Source organism: Malaclemys terrapin, chromosome 8 (assembly GCF_027887155.1).
Source record: "Malaclemys terrapin pileata isolate rMalTer1 chromosome 8, rMalTer1.hap1, whole genome shotgun sequence".
Taxonomy (NCBI): domain Eukaryota; kingdom Metazoa; phylum Chordata; order Testudines; family Emydidae; genus Malaclemys; species Malaclemys terrapin.
The window spans coordinates 6314415-6331305 of NC_071512.1; the positions used below are offsets into that span (position 1 = coordinate 6314415).

Here is a 16891-nt window from a genome sequence, read left to right on the forward strand (position 1 = left end):
GAAACTGATGGCTATCATCTTGAGGCTCTTGTAATCTTTAACATATCAGGGCCCAGTTAAACTTAGCCTGTTTCCTAGGTAGTAGCATTTAATCCTTCTTGACAAGACCCTCTTCTGTGGTAAGATACTAAAGAGAAACTCCTTGCCAAGCCAGGCTGAAAAATTTCAAACATCAGATATCTGTCTTACATCTTCACTGACTTCACATTGCTGTTATGGTCCATAAAAACATTTTGAAATCATGCAGCAAAGTGTTTCTGCTGCTGCTGTCCTGGCCAGAAATACATGCATCATGAGAGATGAAGTGACTTCTTTGTCTGTTGTTCACCAGGTGGACTCTCACTATTGTCCCAGTTGCCTAGAAAATATGCCATCAGCTGAAGCTAAGCTGAAGAAGAATAGGTAAGATTGGCTGCTTCTGTACTGCAATGTCTCCTCCTTTAAATCTCTCCTTTTTAAAGCTCCTTACTTTGAGCAATCTTTTCTCCAGCATTAATAATCCCCTGACTAGGTACTGTTCGGCCCCATCACCATAATGCCTGAGTTTCTCAGTCTCCCTCCTGAACTGTTATCCAAAGTTTTGTCTTATTTACATTGTGAGCCCTTGTGGACAGGGAATGTGTCTCAATGTATAATTTTTGGCACTATAATAATATTTTGTTCATCTGCTTTGGAATGAACTTACATCCCTAGTACTGTTTTTCAGTGTTACCAGCTCATTCTGTCCACCCTTTGGCTGACTTTATGAAATCTTGTTCCTTCCCTTATTAAATCTGTATGAGCACAGTGTTTTCTAAAGCTGCTGTGTGAGACCAGAAAGGCACATTTTAGTTCTTTAAGAACATTTCTCCAAGACTCTTATGTAACACTAGGGTTCTGTCAAGGATCCTTCGATCTCATGACTTTCCCTTGTCTTTGACAGGTGTGCTAACTGTTTTGACTGCCCATGCTGCATGCACACACTTTCCACCAGGGCGACAAGCATTCCTGCTCCACTTCCTGATGACCCAGCCAAGACTACAATGAAGAAAGCATATTACCTGGCCTGTGGATTTTGCCGCTGGACTTCCAGAGATGTGGGCATGGCAGATAAGTCTGTTGGTAAGTAACTCAGTATTCAAGACAGGACAGTGAGTAATGTCGGAAGAGAACATTTGTTCTGCGATATTAAATAACAAAAATTGCTCCCACGTCTGTTGTGAGTGTTACCCTAGTTAAAACTTACCCACAGAGTCTGAGCTGGATACCCCATCCTCTTGGTAAAAAGTGATCTTGCCACCTAGGAACTCTCTGAATTGAGAAGTGTTAAGATTAGTTAGTTAGTGGTACTTCTCACCCTGTTCTACAGTCGTGTAAAAGATCCAATTGAACTAGGAACTCTTTTTTTCACCCTTAATCAGAACTGTTCTCTGTATAACAAACTACCATTATTTCAGATTCCTAAGTAGATCAGCTTGACAGCACAGATGTGTGATGTATTTTGATAACTCCATCACTTCTGTAAACTGGCACTTCTATTAAGATGTCAAAATATTCATATTTTGAAGCCTTTTTAGATTCAGTATTTGAATTTAGGTTTTCCTTTCAAGGCATTTTTCAATGTTGTATATTAAATCCCTTGCCTAGCAGGGAATATAGTAATTATAGAACCTGCACAGTTTTACTGTTTAGATTAGCCTGTTAAGCCACAATCCTGTAGCTGACTTGACACCAGCAGATCCCTGTGCCTGCCCAGAACCCCTGTGGCTATAGTTCAGAGTGAGTGCAGGATTGGGACCTTCGCTTGCAAACTCTGAAAGGCAGAGACACTGTGGTTTATTTGTTAATTACCTAACACACTTGCGTGTTGCATTTAAAAATATTGGATGTCGAAGTGGTGGATAGGCTATGTTGAGTTTGTCCTGCAATGGAAACTTATTTTGGGATCTGTTAGTCTTGCCATCTAATCAGAATTTAAGCTCTCTATTTTATATTGTATTCCTTTGGCTGTCATGTAACTAAATCATTACTACACTCTTCCTAGTGCATGGGTTTTACTTACTTTTGTATCATTTCATTTCCTGGTGTTTCACTTCATGATTAAAGTACTGTAAATAATTGTTTGAATACTGTATGATTAGACTAATGGCAATTTTAATTATGCTGTGAAGGGAGTAAGATCAGCTTATGATTCTTCAGTGACCTTATGTAAACTGGCAGGTGGCATCCAAATCTGGGACTCATTTATGGAATGGTTTTAAAAACTTCATCAACAGTTCTTCTTCACACTGAGACATCTTCGGGGATACTTTGGGTAGAGGTGTAAACTAGTTTACATTAATTCATCTGGAAGGACATTGTGATTGCCAAAGAATTATGACTTGTGAAATAATTACATCTCCTGTCAACTACATAAATAGCACTAGTTGGGCCCTTTGCTGTAGATAATGTGATTCTTTGCAAGTTTAAAATGCTGTATAAAAACTTACCAAGTAAGCTACTTCTCCATGAAGCTTCATGTGAATAGCCTTCAAAATAGAGGAACCTCATGGATCATTCCAGCATAGCGTTTCACATGATCTGTGCTGCTGTTGGTGGCAGCCACTAGTGTGGGATTTTAGTGTTAAACAAGCATCTTATTACAACAAACAGGCAAGATTTATCATGACAAAATTGGAAATTTTGCCTACAACTTCTCATCTACAGCCTTGTCATGGAAAACATGGATGTTGAGTCTTAGGAACAGTTGTTCTAGCTGCCCAGAGAATTGAGCATGAGACTCGTCTCCTTCTGAGGACTGTTACATTTTTGCTTTGTTTCAGCCAGTGGTGGTTGGCAGGAGCCGGAGAATCCACATACCCAGAGGGTAAGTGAAGGGGACAGGTAAAGCTTAAACCTTAGGAGGGTGGCATAGGACAGAAAGGCGCTGGTCTTACTTTTGGATCAGTGAATTTTGTGTATCAGTTATTTCTGAGAAAGCAACTGTGGTTACATGTAGTCATGAGGTCAGTGTCTTGGCTGAATTCGGCAGAAGGAAAGCCCCTTGGAGACTGCCAAATCCTACCACAGGTGTAATATTTTATATAGTGCCTCTTGTCCTGAAAGATCGCAAAGTTCTGTGCAGAACACTGTTGAAATGCCACCAACTGGCACAAAGCATGTGGTGAGGGAAATGTTAGGGCCAAACCAATACCCTTATGAAAAGTGCCATGAATATTTAACATAACATAGATGCAAAACCTGTAGACATATCTCCACTGCTATGATGAGCAATACCTCCCCACAACACACCTTTCAAGATCCATGGGTCCTACACATGCCTATCACAACACGTGGTGTCCCTCCTCTACTGCACTAAATGCCTCAGCAACTACTATGTGGGTGAAACGAGACAATCACTATGCTCGTGAATGAACTCTCACAGAAAAATAAGATGAAAAACACCATATCACCTGTGGGTGAACACTTTTCACAAAGTAATCGCTCCATAGCTGACTTCTTAGTCCTCATCTTCAAGGAAACCTACACACCACCTTCAGAAGATGAGCCTTGGAGCTTAAATTCATAATGTTGCTAGACACTAAATATCATGGTCTTAATAAAGACACTGGATGTTTGGCTTATTACAACAATCTGTAACCCTCTAACTTCCCTTTTCAGTCCTACAACTGCAGAGATGTTAATGGGCCACTTCACCTTGAAGGGTCTATTACAATGTGTGTTAACTACTTATAGTAACAATCTGTTCCACCTTGGATTTAGCTGTACCTTTCCCAGACCTGAAGAAGTGCTCTGTGTAAGCTCAAACACTTGTCTCTTTTACCAAGAGAAGTTGGCCCAATAAAAGATTTTACCTCACCCACCTTATTTCTCTAATGTTCTGGGACCAACAGCTACAACGCCGCCGCAAACATGAATATTTAATGGCATAGATCAGACATGACTTTGCTTTCTTGGACTTCATCTGAAAGTTCCACACACAGAAACTAAGTTCCAAAGAATTGAAACTACATTGGAAGTTGGGATCTAACTTGGCAGGAACACTTATTTTTATTAACATGCAAACTGTTTGAAAAAACGCTTGTTGGCTGTGTGAACAGAAGTTGTTTCCTGGTCATCCCCTCTTCTAGGTCTGGAGCTCTCCTGGTCCCCAACATAATATATCTTACTGTTCTCATCCTCTATTAAACACAGTAGGTCTCTGAGAAGGAGATTCCAATTGTATTTCAACACCAAATTGTTCTCAACTGGCCATGCAGTATTCTCCATGATTTTGGGGAGTGTCATGTGTTCCACCCCATAGCCTGAAAAACGTCTCCATTACTGTGGTAGCTGGGAAGTGAAAGTGGGGTAATGTGTTATTTTTATAATAGAATTGGTCTCGAGATGAGCCATGGTAGAGGGTGTTGAGGAGCAATGAAACTTCTGCTCCTGTTGCCCGTTGTGTGGTAAGATTGAGAGACATCTACGCTTCCTCAATGTATTTCCTTCAAAATGAAACCAGTTTTGGCAATGGTAGAAAATACTTTATGGGAAGGGAAACCCAACAGATGGATGAATGCCATTGACCGGTCCGGCATAGTGTTTCACACAGCATATAATTGATCCTTTTTTTCCTTCAGATTAACAAACTGGTTGAATATTACCAGCAGCTGGCTCAGAAAGAGAAGATTGAGCGGGACCGTAAGAAGTTGGTGCGACGCCGAAACTACATGCCACTGGCCTTTTCGGTGAGCTGGGACTGTGATGCTCCTAGAGTAGAAACAGTGGAGCACAGGAGCAGGGCTTCTTTACTGCCTCAGTTTTGAAGATTAGATGGATAATAGTGCCTGCCAGAAAAAAGGAAGGAAATCGGTCAAGAAGGATTTGAAGTAAAAAAAAAAAAATTAGAACTGGAAGGGACCTTGAAAGGTTGTCCAGTCCAGTCCCCTGCCTTCACTAGCAGGACCAAGTACTGTCCCTGACAGGGGTTGGTTTTTTTGTTTGTTTTGTTTTTGTTTTCTTTTTTTGCCCCCTCAAGGATTGAACTCACAACCCTGGGTTTAGCAGGCCAATGCTCAAACCACTGAGCTATCCCTCCCCCCCAAGAACCTATATTTAGTCACTCAGGCCTATTCGGGGGGAGGGGGTGGAGAGGTAGGATCAATAATTTTCCCTCCAAGAATTTCACTAATTCCCAGACCCTGCATCTAATAATCCCTGAAGGATCTCCAAAAATCTGCTGCACAGACGGTGTGTGAAGGGATCAGCTCAGCTAGCAGTGAAATGCAGCCGCTTCTTGTGTGAGGACATTGCAGCAGTTCTGCCCCTGTGTAACACAGCAGTGTTTTTTAAAGGATAGAAAGAATCTCTTTATATTTTAAAACTATATAGGGGGAGGTTAGAGAGAACACAAATGCCAGAGTTGGAATTTAGCCAGGATACCAGGGTTAATACTTCTCTATACGATTTTGTACGCCTGTTCATCAGATACTTGCCAACTCTCCTCCTAATGCAGGATTGACACATATTGGTTATCTGCTAAAAGTCTTAACTGAAGTTGGGCTTAACAATTTATCAGCCCTGATTAGTACATTTATTGTAACTACTAGAGAGAAGCTTACTTCATTTAGCAGAATAAGTCTCTGTATGCTTGCAATCTTTTGGTTAACTGTATAACCAGCCTGCTCTGTGCATTTGCTCTCGTCTTATGGCTGCATTTTTTGTCTCCGTTGCTACCTGCTGCTTTTTGGGGGGCTCTTCACAGCAACACACAATACACGTAGTGGTAAGTCTCTTCCGTTTCTGCTAGTGTTAAAGCTCTTGTAGAGCAACGTGAAACCACTCACATACCAGTAGTGTGTCTGAAGTCCAGCCCAGTTTGATTTTTAACATCGTTCTGAGCTTCATTATAAACCTTGTAATTTAATAACGTAGGGGTTCTTTCTTTGGCCCTCAGACACATAACATGTTTGAAAAATAGCACTTTCCGACGTATTGGCTAAGACACAGTCCCTGTGTAGACTAACATGGCTGCCCAGTATGGGTGTCGTCAATAAGCTTCCTACCAATCAGCCCAACCCATCAGATGAAAACCTCTCATTTAGCTCCAGGTGAAGCAAATTCTTGCCTAATAGGATGAGCCTTGCAGCAGTCCCTTGAAGGTCTGAGAAGTCAGGTTCTTTAGGCCTCACAGCAGCAGGTCCTCCACCTTTAGCATCCTGTCTCCAGCTAAGATCTAGTAAGTCAGTGAGCACCTCAGCTGTCCTTGCCCATTATGGTCATGCCTAGAGGTGGGTAGACTTAGATAGCCAGTTCCCATGCCATCCAGAACTTGAATCTGTATTCCACTTTCTCCATCTACTTCTGATGGCAGTGCAAAGTGTTTTAGTCTGTAATATGCTCACACTTACCCACTTCTGCGGTAACTATAACTGAGTTGCCTTCAAGAGTACAACTGAGTTCAGCACATTGTCGTTGTTCAGCCTGGTGGTTAAAGTAAAGAATTAAAGCTTGACAAATCTTTGACAGTATACCTCTGCCCCTCCTGGCCCACAAATTTTTTTACCAACAAGATTTGCAGAGAAAATCTGCAAATTATTGAGCAGAGAAGAAACTTTCCGTTTGCTTTCATTTGCTTGGCGCCCTATGCTTGCCATGCTGTCGCAGGCTCAAGCTTCCTGCAGGCCTGTGTCCTGACAGACAGCGGATCTGGATTTGGTGGTACTGTTTTCCTCCTTGTAGGACAAATACGGCCTTGGAACCAGACTCCAGCGTCAGAGGCCTGGGATGTCCATCAGTGCTCTTTCCGGACTCTCGTGAGTTTTCAGGGTTTGGTACGTTGTCGGTGGGAAGGATGAAAGGGATAAACTGGAAAATAAAGGTATAAATTGAGAAAGATGGATAAGTTATCTGATATTATTGGAAAAGGGCTTCATCTCTAGAGCAGGTGGAGAGATGAGATCATGTAAAATGCCAGGGCAGAGGGAGTGAGATCACTACTCAATCTCCATGCGGTCACTCATCCTGTAATTTACCCTGTTGTTCCTAAATATTGCATAGATTTCTGAATAGAAGTTAATGAAAGTCAGTTACTTCAGACCTTGATGTGAGTTAAGAGGGAATCTCAGCCTTAACGCTGTTTTTTTTCATTTGGAGTGTGTAATAATATTTTCAGTGTACCATGTTTAATGACTCCCTAATTTGTCTTTACTTTTTTTTTGCTTCAGCCTGAAAGAAGGAGAGGACCTGAGGGAGATAAAGATTGAACCCGCTGATGCTGTAGAAGAAGTGGAACCTCTGCCTGAGGATTATTACACAAGACCAATAAATCTAACAGAGGGTAATGGCTTAACATTCCATTTTGTTTCTTGTGCTGCTGCTTACCAGCTAACCGTTGAGAACAGCCTAGACTTTGTCCACATTAAATGATCCTCCTGGGTTTTTAATGTTTGCATGGTTTTATTAATTGTATTGCTGGAGGTGGTGCAGTGACGTAACTTAGTAAAGAATGATGAAATCTTTGGCTTTTTAAATTACAGCATTAATTGCTTGAGGTTAGACTTCATTGTCTAATAAGAAAAGTTGAAGTGAGCCTCTGAAAAGTCAGGACTGTCCTCTTGCATCCTTGTGATTGCAGTTTGTTAATGACTTTATTTGCTTTGGAAAACTGGCAGCATTTGGAGGAGGAAAAGAGCAGACGTCCTTGTTAGTAATAACAGGAAATGAGGGAAATAGCTGTGCTGATAGGGAGTGGACTTGTACACGGAGCTTTATAATAACAATTGTGCATTTCTTTGGCATAAGTTTTAAATAGTTTATTTACACTCTCTTGGATTATTTAGCTGGATTTTTCCTCCCTTGGCAAGTCTTTGTAAATTGGCTGAGGAACTTTGGGAGCAAATAGTCTAAAATATGAAGTTCAAACAATAATCTAGATTTTCTATTTTGAGTTGTGCTACTTACGCACTGTGCCAAATGTCCATCCTCTCCTTTCGAATCCACAAAAGCAAATGTCTAAGAAATCTGCACTGCTTTAGGAATACACCTTTTGGGTAATCTGCTGCATGAGTCTGAACTGGGCAAACTCCTTGGATCAGATACTGCTATTTCTGTCTTGTACCGTGCACTGCTCAACTGATTTGAGAATGAAAAAAGCAAAGAAAATTGTATTTTCCCTGGGGGAGTAACATTTTTCAAGGCTGCGATCAAGTGCTATTTCCTATTTATGCCTAATACATTTTGAATAGTCATGAAGTGGCTTTAGAAGTCTGGTCCCCAGTTTTATGGCTCGCTGTCATCGTTATCATACCTATGTCTACAGTGCTTGGGCCTTGCTCTTTCTTTGTATAGCTGTCCTATCTTTGTGTCCATGCACTACTGGAAATCTTAATTTTTTTGATCAGGGCAGTTACTGGAGCAGTGATGTAAAGTTCCTTAAATGTAGCAAAAGTATACCGTACTCTCAAACACACTGCATGATTTAATGCAACTCTAGTTGAGAATTAAATTTGGATTTTTGTTTTCAAATATGTACCCAGTGACTACCCTGCACCAACGTCTTCTGCAGCCTGACTTCCAGCCAATCTGTGCTTCCCAGCTCTACCCACGCCATAAGCACCTTCTGATCAAACGCTCGCTGCGCTGTCGGGTAGGTAACCGGATACAGAGAGTAGCTTTTTCCTAGGCTTTGGAATCCTAAATTGGAAAACTAACTTGCAACTGCATTTTGTCTCTAAAAGTTCCAGCCTACAGTAGTGCTCAAGGATCATGAAATAAGAAAACGTCTAACCACCAACTAGATCAGGGCCTGGTGAAGCAGACTAAGCCCACTAAACCTGTAGGGCAGGGTGAGGCACATGGCTGGAGACTAAGGGCCAGATTTTTGAAAGTGTTGAGGTGCCTAAAGAAGCAGGCACCTAACTCCCAGTGACGACTTGCTTAGGCACGTTTGAAAATCCCACTAAGCACCTGTTTGCATCTTTATGGATTTAAATACCTTCAAAAATCTGGACTTAAATGCCTTAACTAGCTGTTAGATTGGGAGTACCTTATATAATTGGTATTATAAAATGGCCTTTGGTTTAAAAAAACAAACCTAGACAGTAAACATGGAAAGTCGGTTACCACTGATGTGACCCAGTGGACAATACTGATTCTCAGACCGTGTCCCAACAGAAAAGCAGAGGACTATGAACAGGCATAGAACCCGGGAAGTCTTGAATTCATATCCTGGTTCTGCTGCTGATTCACTATCTGACCTTGGGCAACACATCTGTTTTCCATCTAGCAAATGGGGATAATCTTTATCTAGCTTCCAGAAGAGCTGAGGATTAATTAGTTCACGTTTTAAAGTATTTTGAAGATGTAAAATGATATCCAGGTGCTACATATTATCAACAAATAAAAATACAATTTAATTTCATCTGAAGGAAAGGGTTGTAGTAACTCCGGTTTAGTGCAGATTTGTGACGAGATTGTAGTCTTGCATTATGTAGTTGCTTGTCCATTTGTTTTTTGAAAATGGGGAGAGAATCCAGATTCTTAGGTTTTCAAGATAGCACTGGAACTGGAAATTTTCAGTTTATCAGAATTTTGACCAAATTCAGGACGATTTGTGTGTACTAGGTCCTTAGGCCAACCGAATTAGTAAATAGAACATCCAAACTGTGACACTTGCAGTTCCTAGTCTTTATTGTGTGGTTGTACACAATGCGTGTTTTGGTGATGTTTATAATATCTTTTCATCTCTTTTAGAAATGTGAACATAATCTGAGTAAACCAGAATTCAATCCAACATCCATCAAATTCAAAATCCAACTGGTTGCTGTGTGAGTATGCTGGGAATGGATGGGGGGAGCAGTAGCTTGCTGTGTATTAATATCTAGTTTAAAACCTACCTTGTAGGCCTAGCAGTGGTCTTGATGTAAAAAATTCAGGAATAACTGGGGGTGTAAAAAATAATATGGTCACTGAAACTAGTTGTGGAGACACAGATGCTCATGCAATGTTTCCTTAAGTAACCCAAGAATTTTTTTTTTTAATAGATCTAGCAGAATGTTGTATGCGGTAGTGGAGTGTTGCCAAAGATTAAGTAGATCTACAAGCACCAGCTATGAAAAATTGTGGCTTTTTCATTTAAAACTTAAGCAAAAACGATGATCTTTGATGCTTCAGCATTGAGATGTCGTTCTCGGTGGCATCATGCAAATGAGCACAAAAGCTATCCTAGCGTAAACAGGTTTCAAGTAAAATGCGTTGCTTTGGGGGACAATTACAGCATACTTGTGTTTTTTTTAAATTACCTGGAGGGGAGGTATTATGAGGTTATCTTCAGTGCAATATTACTAGGAGCTCCTTTGGCACTTCGCTGTACAGTATCTCTTTAAAGAAGGTTATCTTAATGTCAGTTAATAATTTCCTTTAAAACTTTCTAGAACAATGTTACATTAGTTTTTTGAAATTCCACTTTAGTCAAAAAGCAAAAGGAAATTCACTATCTCTTGTTTAAAAAAATACGGTTGGAGTTGATAGGATTTATTTACAGAGCACTGGATTTGTCTGTTCTGTATAATCCTTTTGATTGAAATGTATCTTTTTAAACTAACTAAAGCATACAGTCTAAACAAGTCAGATGAGTATCTTTGACTGTGTAGGTGGACTCTTGACAGAAAGGGTACTGGTAAGAGCAGACTCACGTTATGTCTTTCATTTGTAGCAACTACATCCCTGAGGTGAGGATCATGTCCATTCCCAACCTGCGCTACATGAAGGTCAGTGCTTCTCTTTTCATGTCCCCTTAGGGTGGAAAGTAGAGTATGAATGGTGGATCCACAATATTTTAAAAAGGTCTTCTGGCATGATTAGGGACTAGGTTTGTGATGGCATTAGCTTCATGTATCATAGCTAAATGGAATGGAGTTAAACAGCAGCTACTGCAGTTCAGAGAAGGTACCATAACTAAGGGATGGCAAGATTTACCAGTGGTGTCCTTATCTTGGTCTGGGATGAGGTGGGCAAGAAATCTTTTCACTTCAAATGAGTTGACTACAGTACAGTATGATACTGGTGAATGTCACAGATGGGCCAGTATATCAGGAATGAGAGCTCATTGAGTTGGGAGTCAGAGTAAATTCCTAGCATACTTTTTCACTCTATAAAATTGTAATAGTGAGGTGGAAGTGCCCTTCATAAGTGCAACATGGCATAGCATCCTTTTTCTGAATACATACGTCCCATGAGGAGGATGGATGGTATACAGCAGCGGCGTATTCTGTAGATCTTCAGGAAATTAATCTGACATTGTTTTGAAGGCAACATTAGCCAGCTGGAGGTCAGCTCTAGAAAGCAGAGCTCTAAGAGTGAAAGCTGCTTTTTCAGTGTAATTGGTTCCTAAACTGTGCATCCTGCCTATGTATCTCACCAGGAGAGCCAAGTTCTTCTGACTCTGACCAATCCAGTGGAAAACCTCACCCATGTCACACTGATGGAGTGTGAGGAGGGAGACCCTGATGACATCAACAGTACTGCTAAGGTATTGCACCTTCTTGCTGTACAATCTGATAATGCAGAGACCTATTCCAGTGCACTGTGCTTTCATATGGGCTGGGCAGCACCCAACTTCTCATAAGCTACAGGAGGATTCATGTACATCAGTCTCAGCGGTGTGTCACGCTCCTTATGTGGGAGGTTTAAACCTTAAACCTAGGGCATTAATACCACCATTGTACAATTTGTGAATCACCTTCAACAGGTTTATTATCAGCATCCATAACTCAGAAGATGTAACTTTCTAATCCAAGGGAAAAGTGTGATAGTGACCATTTGATAAGGAGGAAAACCAGAGGACTCTTCTCTTTTCCCTCTGTGGTGCCCCCTTGCTTGACTAGCCTTCAGAAAGGAGTGCCTACTCTGATGCTAGATATGCAGATGGTGGGATGCGTTTCAGCACTATCCTTCTCCATACTGTTTTGCAGGTGGTGGTTCCTCCCAAGGAGCTAATCCTAGCCGGCAAAGATGCCGCAGCAGAATATGACGAGTTGGCAGAACCTCAGGATTTTCAAGATGACCCTGAGTGAGTTTTCTATCTTTCATGCGTGGGGGATAACGTGGCATGCGGTACTTGCTGATATTCAGCAACTTCCTCTTCTGTTACTCTTCCTCAGTGCATAGGCTTTTGTCAAGCCTGAGCAATGTAGGAGTTCTGTTTTTTTCAGTCTGTGGTATGGATCGTTCAGAAAACATTCACTTCTATATAGGTTGTGCATTGCCATGTCGGCTTGCAGATTGAAAGCAGCTGTTCCCGCTGTCTGTTCTCTGGAGAATCATGCTAGCTTTTCAAGAAGAGTTTACAACCACTCGTAATACTTGAAAAATTGTATCGTTACTAGTTGGTATTAGAATAACTTAAAGATCTGTCCAGAAATGTTGCATCAGTCCCATAAAGAGAGAAGCTGCTTGAGACTTGCTGATCTAATGCTCTGCTTCTTATTTTGCAGCATTGTAGCCTTCAGAAAGGCCAACAAGGTGGGAGTTTTCATCAAGGTCACTCCACAGAAAGAAGAGGGTGAAGTGACCGTGAGCTTTAAGATGAAGCATGAATTTAAAAATCTGGCCGCTCCAATCCGCCCCAGTGAGGAAGGTGATCAGAGTTCTGAGGTTATCTGGCTCACGCATCATGTGGAGCTCAGCCTTGGCCCACTGCTCCCATAATGGCTTCCAACAGCTGGATCCATAAAGGTGGCCACTGGATAGACTCTTTTGCCATGACAGAATGCATCCTGTTGAAATGGTTTGTGAAACCTCCTTTGTGATGTGCACACGCACCACAAATTCCCGCCAAGAAATGAGGAGGAGGTTGCACGAGTCGGGGGGGAAGGTAACTCTGTTGTCAGATGATTTGTTCTGCTCTCTGTAATGCCTACTATGTGAATCTGTGGTTTTCTCACAACACCACATGCTTGTTAAGTTACAGCACAAAGAAGGCCATCTCTAGACTTGTGTTATCCCTTGCTGAAGTCAAATTAGCATTACCAACAAAAAAAACCCAAACCCTTACGTTGGCTTTCCTCTTCTCCATATAGTCCCATGACACCAATATTTAAATACTCAACAAAACAAATCCTTTCTCTGGTAGAGCCTGCTGTTCATGAGCAAACACTCCAGGGCTGTGGCCCTGTCTCTTCGGTTACAATAACCATCTGTTGCAGCAGCATGATACACTCTTACTTGCTTCCCATCCCCTATTAGAATCTCATTAGTTTAAAATTTTCTTTAGCCCAGGCACTCAAAGGCGTAACTTTTTTCTTTTTCCTCCCCTTTATGAAAAAGAATGCTTCGCTCTCTACAGCTTGTTTGGGAGGCAATGGATCTTAACAATTTGCTTCTTGTGTTGAAAAACAGTCTACTGTAGCTCTTGTGGGCTTGGCTTATAATTTATATAATTTTAAGCCTTTTTTTTGTTGGAAAATGTAGGTTATTATGCATGGTTTTCTAGGCTTTGGGAGGACCAATAGGTCACTGAAGTGAAAATGCTGCTGCTTCAGTTTTTATTGAGGCTAGGACACTACTGAGTGCAATTTTTGCATTCAATAAATTATTTTCAGTGAATGGTGAAATCAACCAAAGAATATGACAGCTCAGATCATTTTAATACACACAAAACCTTTAAGGGTTCAGGAGTGTGCTCAGTGTGTTTACTAGTGACTTGGGGGAGTTGTGGGCTCCTTGAGCAGAAAAAACTTAAAAGGAAGAAAGGCTTATGCTAACCCTCCGCACTTCAGAAGTATATACCAGGCCATAACATAAGTGTAACTTATGTGCTACCATAAGGCTTATTTTGGCCGCAAGTCAGATCTAAAACCAGTTACAAACAGCATGTCCATGTAACATGCCACCATTACCACTAACTACAGTACTATAGTGCAACCAGTGTGGGATTTCTCTTCCTACAAAGATTATTTTTCAGTTGCTCTTAGTTAAAAGCAGTGACTTTTGTGAAACATCTCCCTGAATGAGCAGCAAATGCAGACTACAAAAATCTTTATCTTGGGGCTTTGACATGCAACCTGAAGATAACCAAGTGGCCTTCAAGCCCTTCCAGATATGCTCTGCTTAGTTAAATAAGGAATATGTGTACTGTATATGACTCTGCTGTTCTGTAGTGTAAGATGTGTGGCATCTGGGAAAGGAGAAAAATGCATAGTTTTAACTTAGTCAAATATTAATGCAATGAATAGACTGGGGCATCGTGACATGCAGAAACTGCTACCCTTTTTGTGTCTAGAGGTAGTCATATTGATCTGCATCCTGTTTGACAGCCTTTGGGAAGGAGCTGCACCTTATCTGCTAGTTTGTGCAATGGATATCACAGCAGAGAGGGGCTTAATGTTTACAAATTTGCATAGATGATACACAGATGTACAGCATGAGTTTAAGTGTAGCCAGTATTTATTCATAAATGTATAGTGTTAATAAGTGTCTGCTACTGTCTTATGTAACCAAATAACAACACTTAAGCTTTGAGTTTTCTTCAGTAGCCAAAGTAACTGGCAAACTATCAACACTATCTATCAAAAACCATCTTTTCCAAACCAGTTTTTGGCTGGCTGGCTGATATTTTCAAACTGGATAGTTTTCCACTTGTAGCTGAGTTTAGAGCTGGGATGTTGCTCTATTGAACTACACAAGAAAGGTTCTTTAGCACCTAGTTATTGTTTTAAGAAAATCAGATGTACTCTGGTACTCTGAATTGCTATCTTGAAAAGTAAAGGGCACATTGGCCTTGAATGGCTTAACTAGTCCGGTGAATTTCTTTTCCCTTAAAAGCTTATAGGAGAAACGTTAGCTGTTTTCCATGCATATTTGTGCAAAACACCTCACTTATTCCAATGGAGAACAATGGAAGCACTCTGCCGTTATCAATGTTAACTCCATTAATGACAGATTATTGTGTAGCCTTATAGCTTAATTTATGTGGTGAACTTAAAATAAATAAAGCAGACAAAGCTGGCTTTTTTATCTTGTGCAATAACAGTATTAAAGTGCAGTACCACGTTAATGCTGAATGTGTATATGAGGTAGGGATCATTCCAGTCATCACTTACATGAGGGCGAAATTTCAACCAGAGTTGAGTGACTTCTCTAAGACTGTAAAAGTGTGAACAGAAGAGCTGGAATCAAGAGCTCCTGATGGCAAATCCCATGCTTGCTACTGGATTATACTGTCTCAGCTGTTTGTAATGGACTTCAGTAGTTTATTCACATGAACTATTCCCAAACCAGTTTAAAATAGTGAAATTGTAAACATGTATTGCACTTCTGCCACTCTCTATCTTCATCTCTAGACTATCCAAGAAGTATAAATCTCTCACACAGGTAGGTAACATCTGAAATCCTGTATTTTAGCAATTTAGCCCTTAAGTTTAGCTATGGACTCAAAATAGGACTTTACAGATGACCAGCTGTATTGGGTTTAAAATGTTCTCGGCTTTAAGCGTGAGCTGGTCGTGTACACTCTGTATAACTGACTGCAGGAGGACACCAGCACAAGGCACCTCTAGTTCTTTCATTCTATCAAAACGAGTATAAAAAATAATTTAGAAACAAGTTTGTGATGGATAGGAGCACAGACCTAAGATGGTTTAGGGTTCCTTAACTCTCCATTTCCATAATTTCAAATGTTTGAGTCTTTCAAAGTTTTGCCTTTATTTAAAATTTCCTGGCTCTCAATAAAATTTTACTAAAACTAACAATACCAAGGCATGTTCTTTAAACTGATACACAGCTTCTACTTTAGCTCCAGTTTACTGAAGATTTTGGCTGGAAATACTTTTTATTTTGGTCTTAATTATGAGGGAAAAATTGAGGTTACCCCATGTCATTCTTGAACGTAAGAACATAAGGATGTCCATACTGCATCAGACCACTGGTCCACCTAGCCCAGTAGTCTGTCTTCTGACAGAGGCTGGTGCCAGATGCTTCAGAAGAAATTAACAGGACAGGGCAATTATCAAGTGATCCATCCCCTGTTGTCCAGTCCCAGTATCTGGCAGTCTGAAGCTTAGCATATGGTTGCATCCCTGACCATCTTAGGTCAATCAATGGCCGTTAGCTATCTTCTAACAACTTATCTAATTCTTTTTTGAACCCAGTTATACTTTTGGCCTTTACAACATCCCCTGGCAATGAGTTCTAAAGGATGATTGTAAGCTGTTTGAATAAGTACTTATGTTTTGTTTTAAACCTGCTGCCTATTAATTTCATTGGGTTGCCCCATGTTCTTGTGTTACATGAAGGGGTAAATAACACTTCCTTATTCTCTTTCTCCACCTCATTCATGGTTTTGTAGACCTGTATCATATTCTCCCCCCCCCACACACACACACACACGCACACACTCCTCTTTTCCAAGCTGAATAGTCCCAGCAAGTGGTTTCAAAGAACTATCTACAATGACTCCCAAGATCTTTCTTGAGTGATACCAGTGAATCTAGACCCCATCATTTTGTATGTGTAGCTGGCATTGTTTTCCAATGTGCATTGTTTTGCATTTATCAACACTGAATGTCATTTGCCATTTTGCTGTACAGTTGCTCAGTTTTGAGAGATCCCTTTGTAACTCTTTGCAGTCTGCTTTGAGCTTAACTCTTTTGAGTAATTTTGTATCTTCTGCAAACTTTGCCACCTCACTGTTTACCCCATTTTCCAAATCATTTATGAATACGTTGAACAGCACTGGTCCCCATACAGATCCCTGGGGGGGGGGGCATCTGCTATTTATCTCTCTCCATTCTGAAAACTGAGCATTTATTCCGACCCTTTGTTTCCTGTCTTTTAACCAGTTACAGATCTATGAGAGGATCTTCCCTCTTATCCTGTGACTGCTTACTCTGCTTAAGAGCCTTTGATGAGGTACTTTGCCAAAGGCTTTTCT

The 16891-nt window shown here is 40.7% G+C and overlaps 1 protein-coding gene across 2 annotated transcripts in view; it reads left to right on the top strand.

Moving 5' to 3' along the window:
- The window catches only part of DCTN4 (dynactin subunit 4), a 16862-nt gene extending 2381 nt beyond the window's left edge, over positions 1 to 14481 (top strand). The window contains exons 2-14 of one of the 2 annotated variants that reach the window (XM_054037425.1): positions 332 to 402; positions 923 to 1101; positions 2802 to 2845; positions 4602 to 4709; positions 5726 to 5746; positions 6703 to 6776; positions 7188 to 7300; positions 8499 to 8608; positions 9715 to 9788; positions 10676 to 10730; positions 11384 to 11491; positions 11934 to 12031; positions 12456 to 14481. In XM_054037425.1, the coding sequence (XP_053893400.1) occupies positions 332 to 402; positions 923 to 1101; positions 2802 to 2845; positions 4602 to 4709; positions 5726 to 5746; positions 6703 to 6776; positions 7188 to 7300; positions 8499 to 8608; positions 9715 to 9788; positions 10676 to 10730; positions 11384 to 11491; positions 11934 to 12031; positions 12456 to 12669 (1269 nt within the window). In that variant the 3' untranslated portion in view covers positions 12670 to 14481. The remainder of the gene's footprint in view (positions 1 to 331; positions 403 to 922; positions 1102 to 2801; positions 2846 to 4601; positions 4710 to 5725; positions 5747 to 6702; positions 6777 to 7187; positions 7301 to 8498; positions 8609 to 9714; positions 9789 to 10675; positions 10731 to 11383; positions 11492 to 11933; positions 12032 to 12455) is intronic. The other variant, XM_054037426.1, reaches the window with a different exon arrangement.
- Positions 14482 to 16891: the final 2410 nt, after the last annotated feature.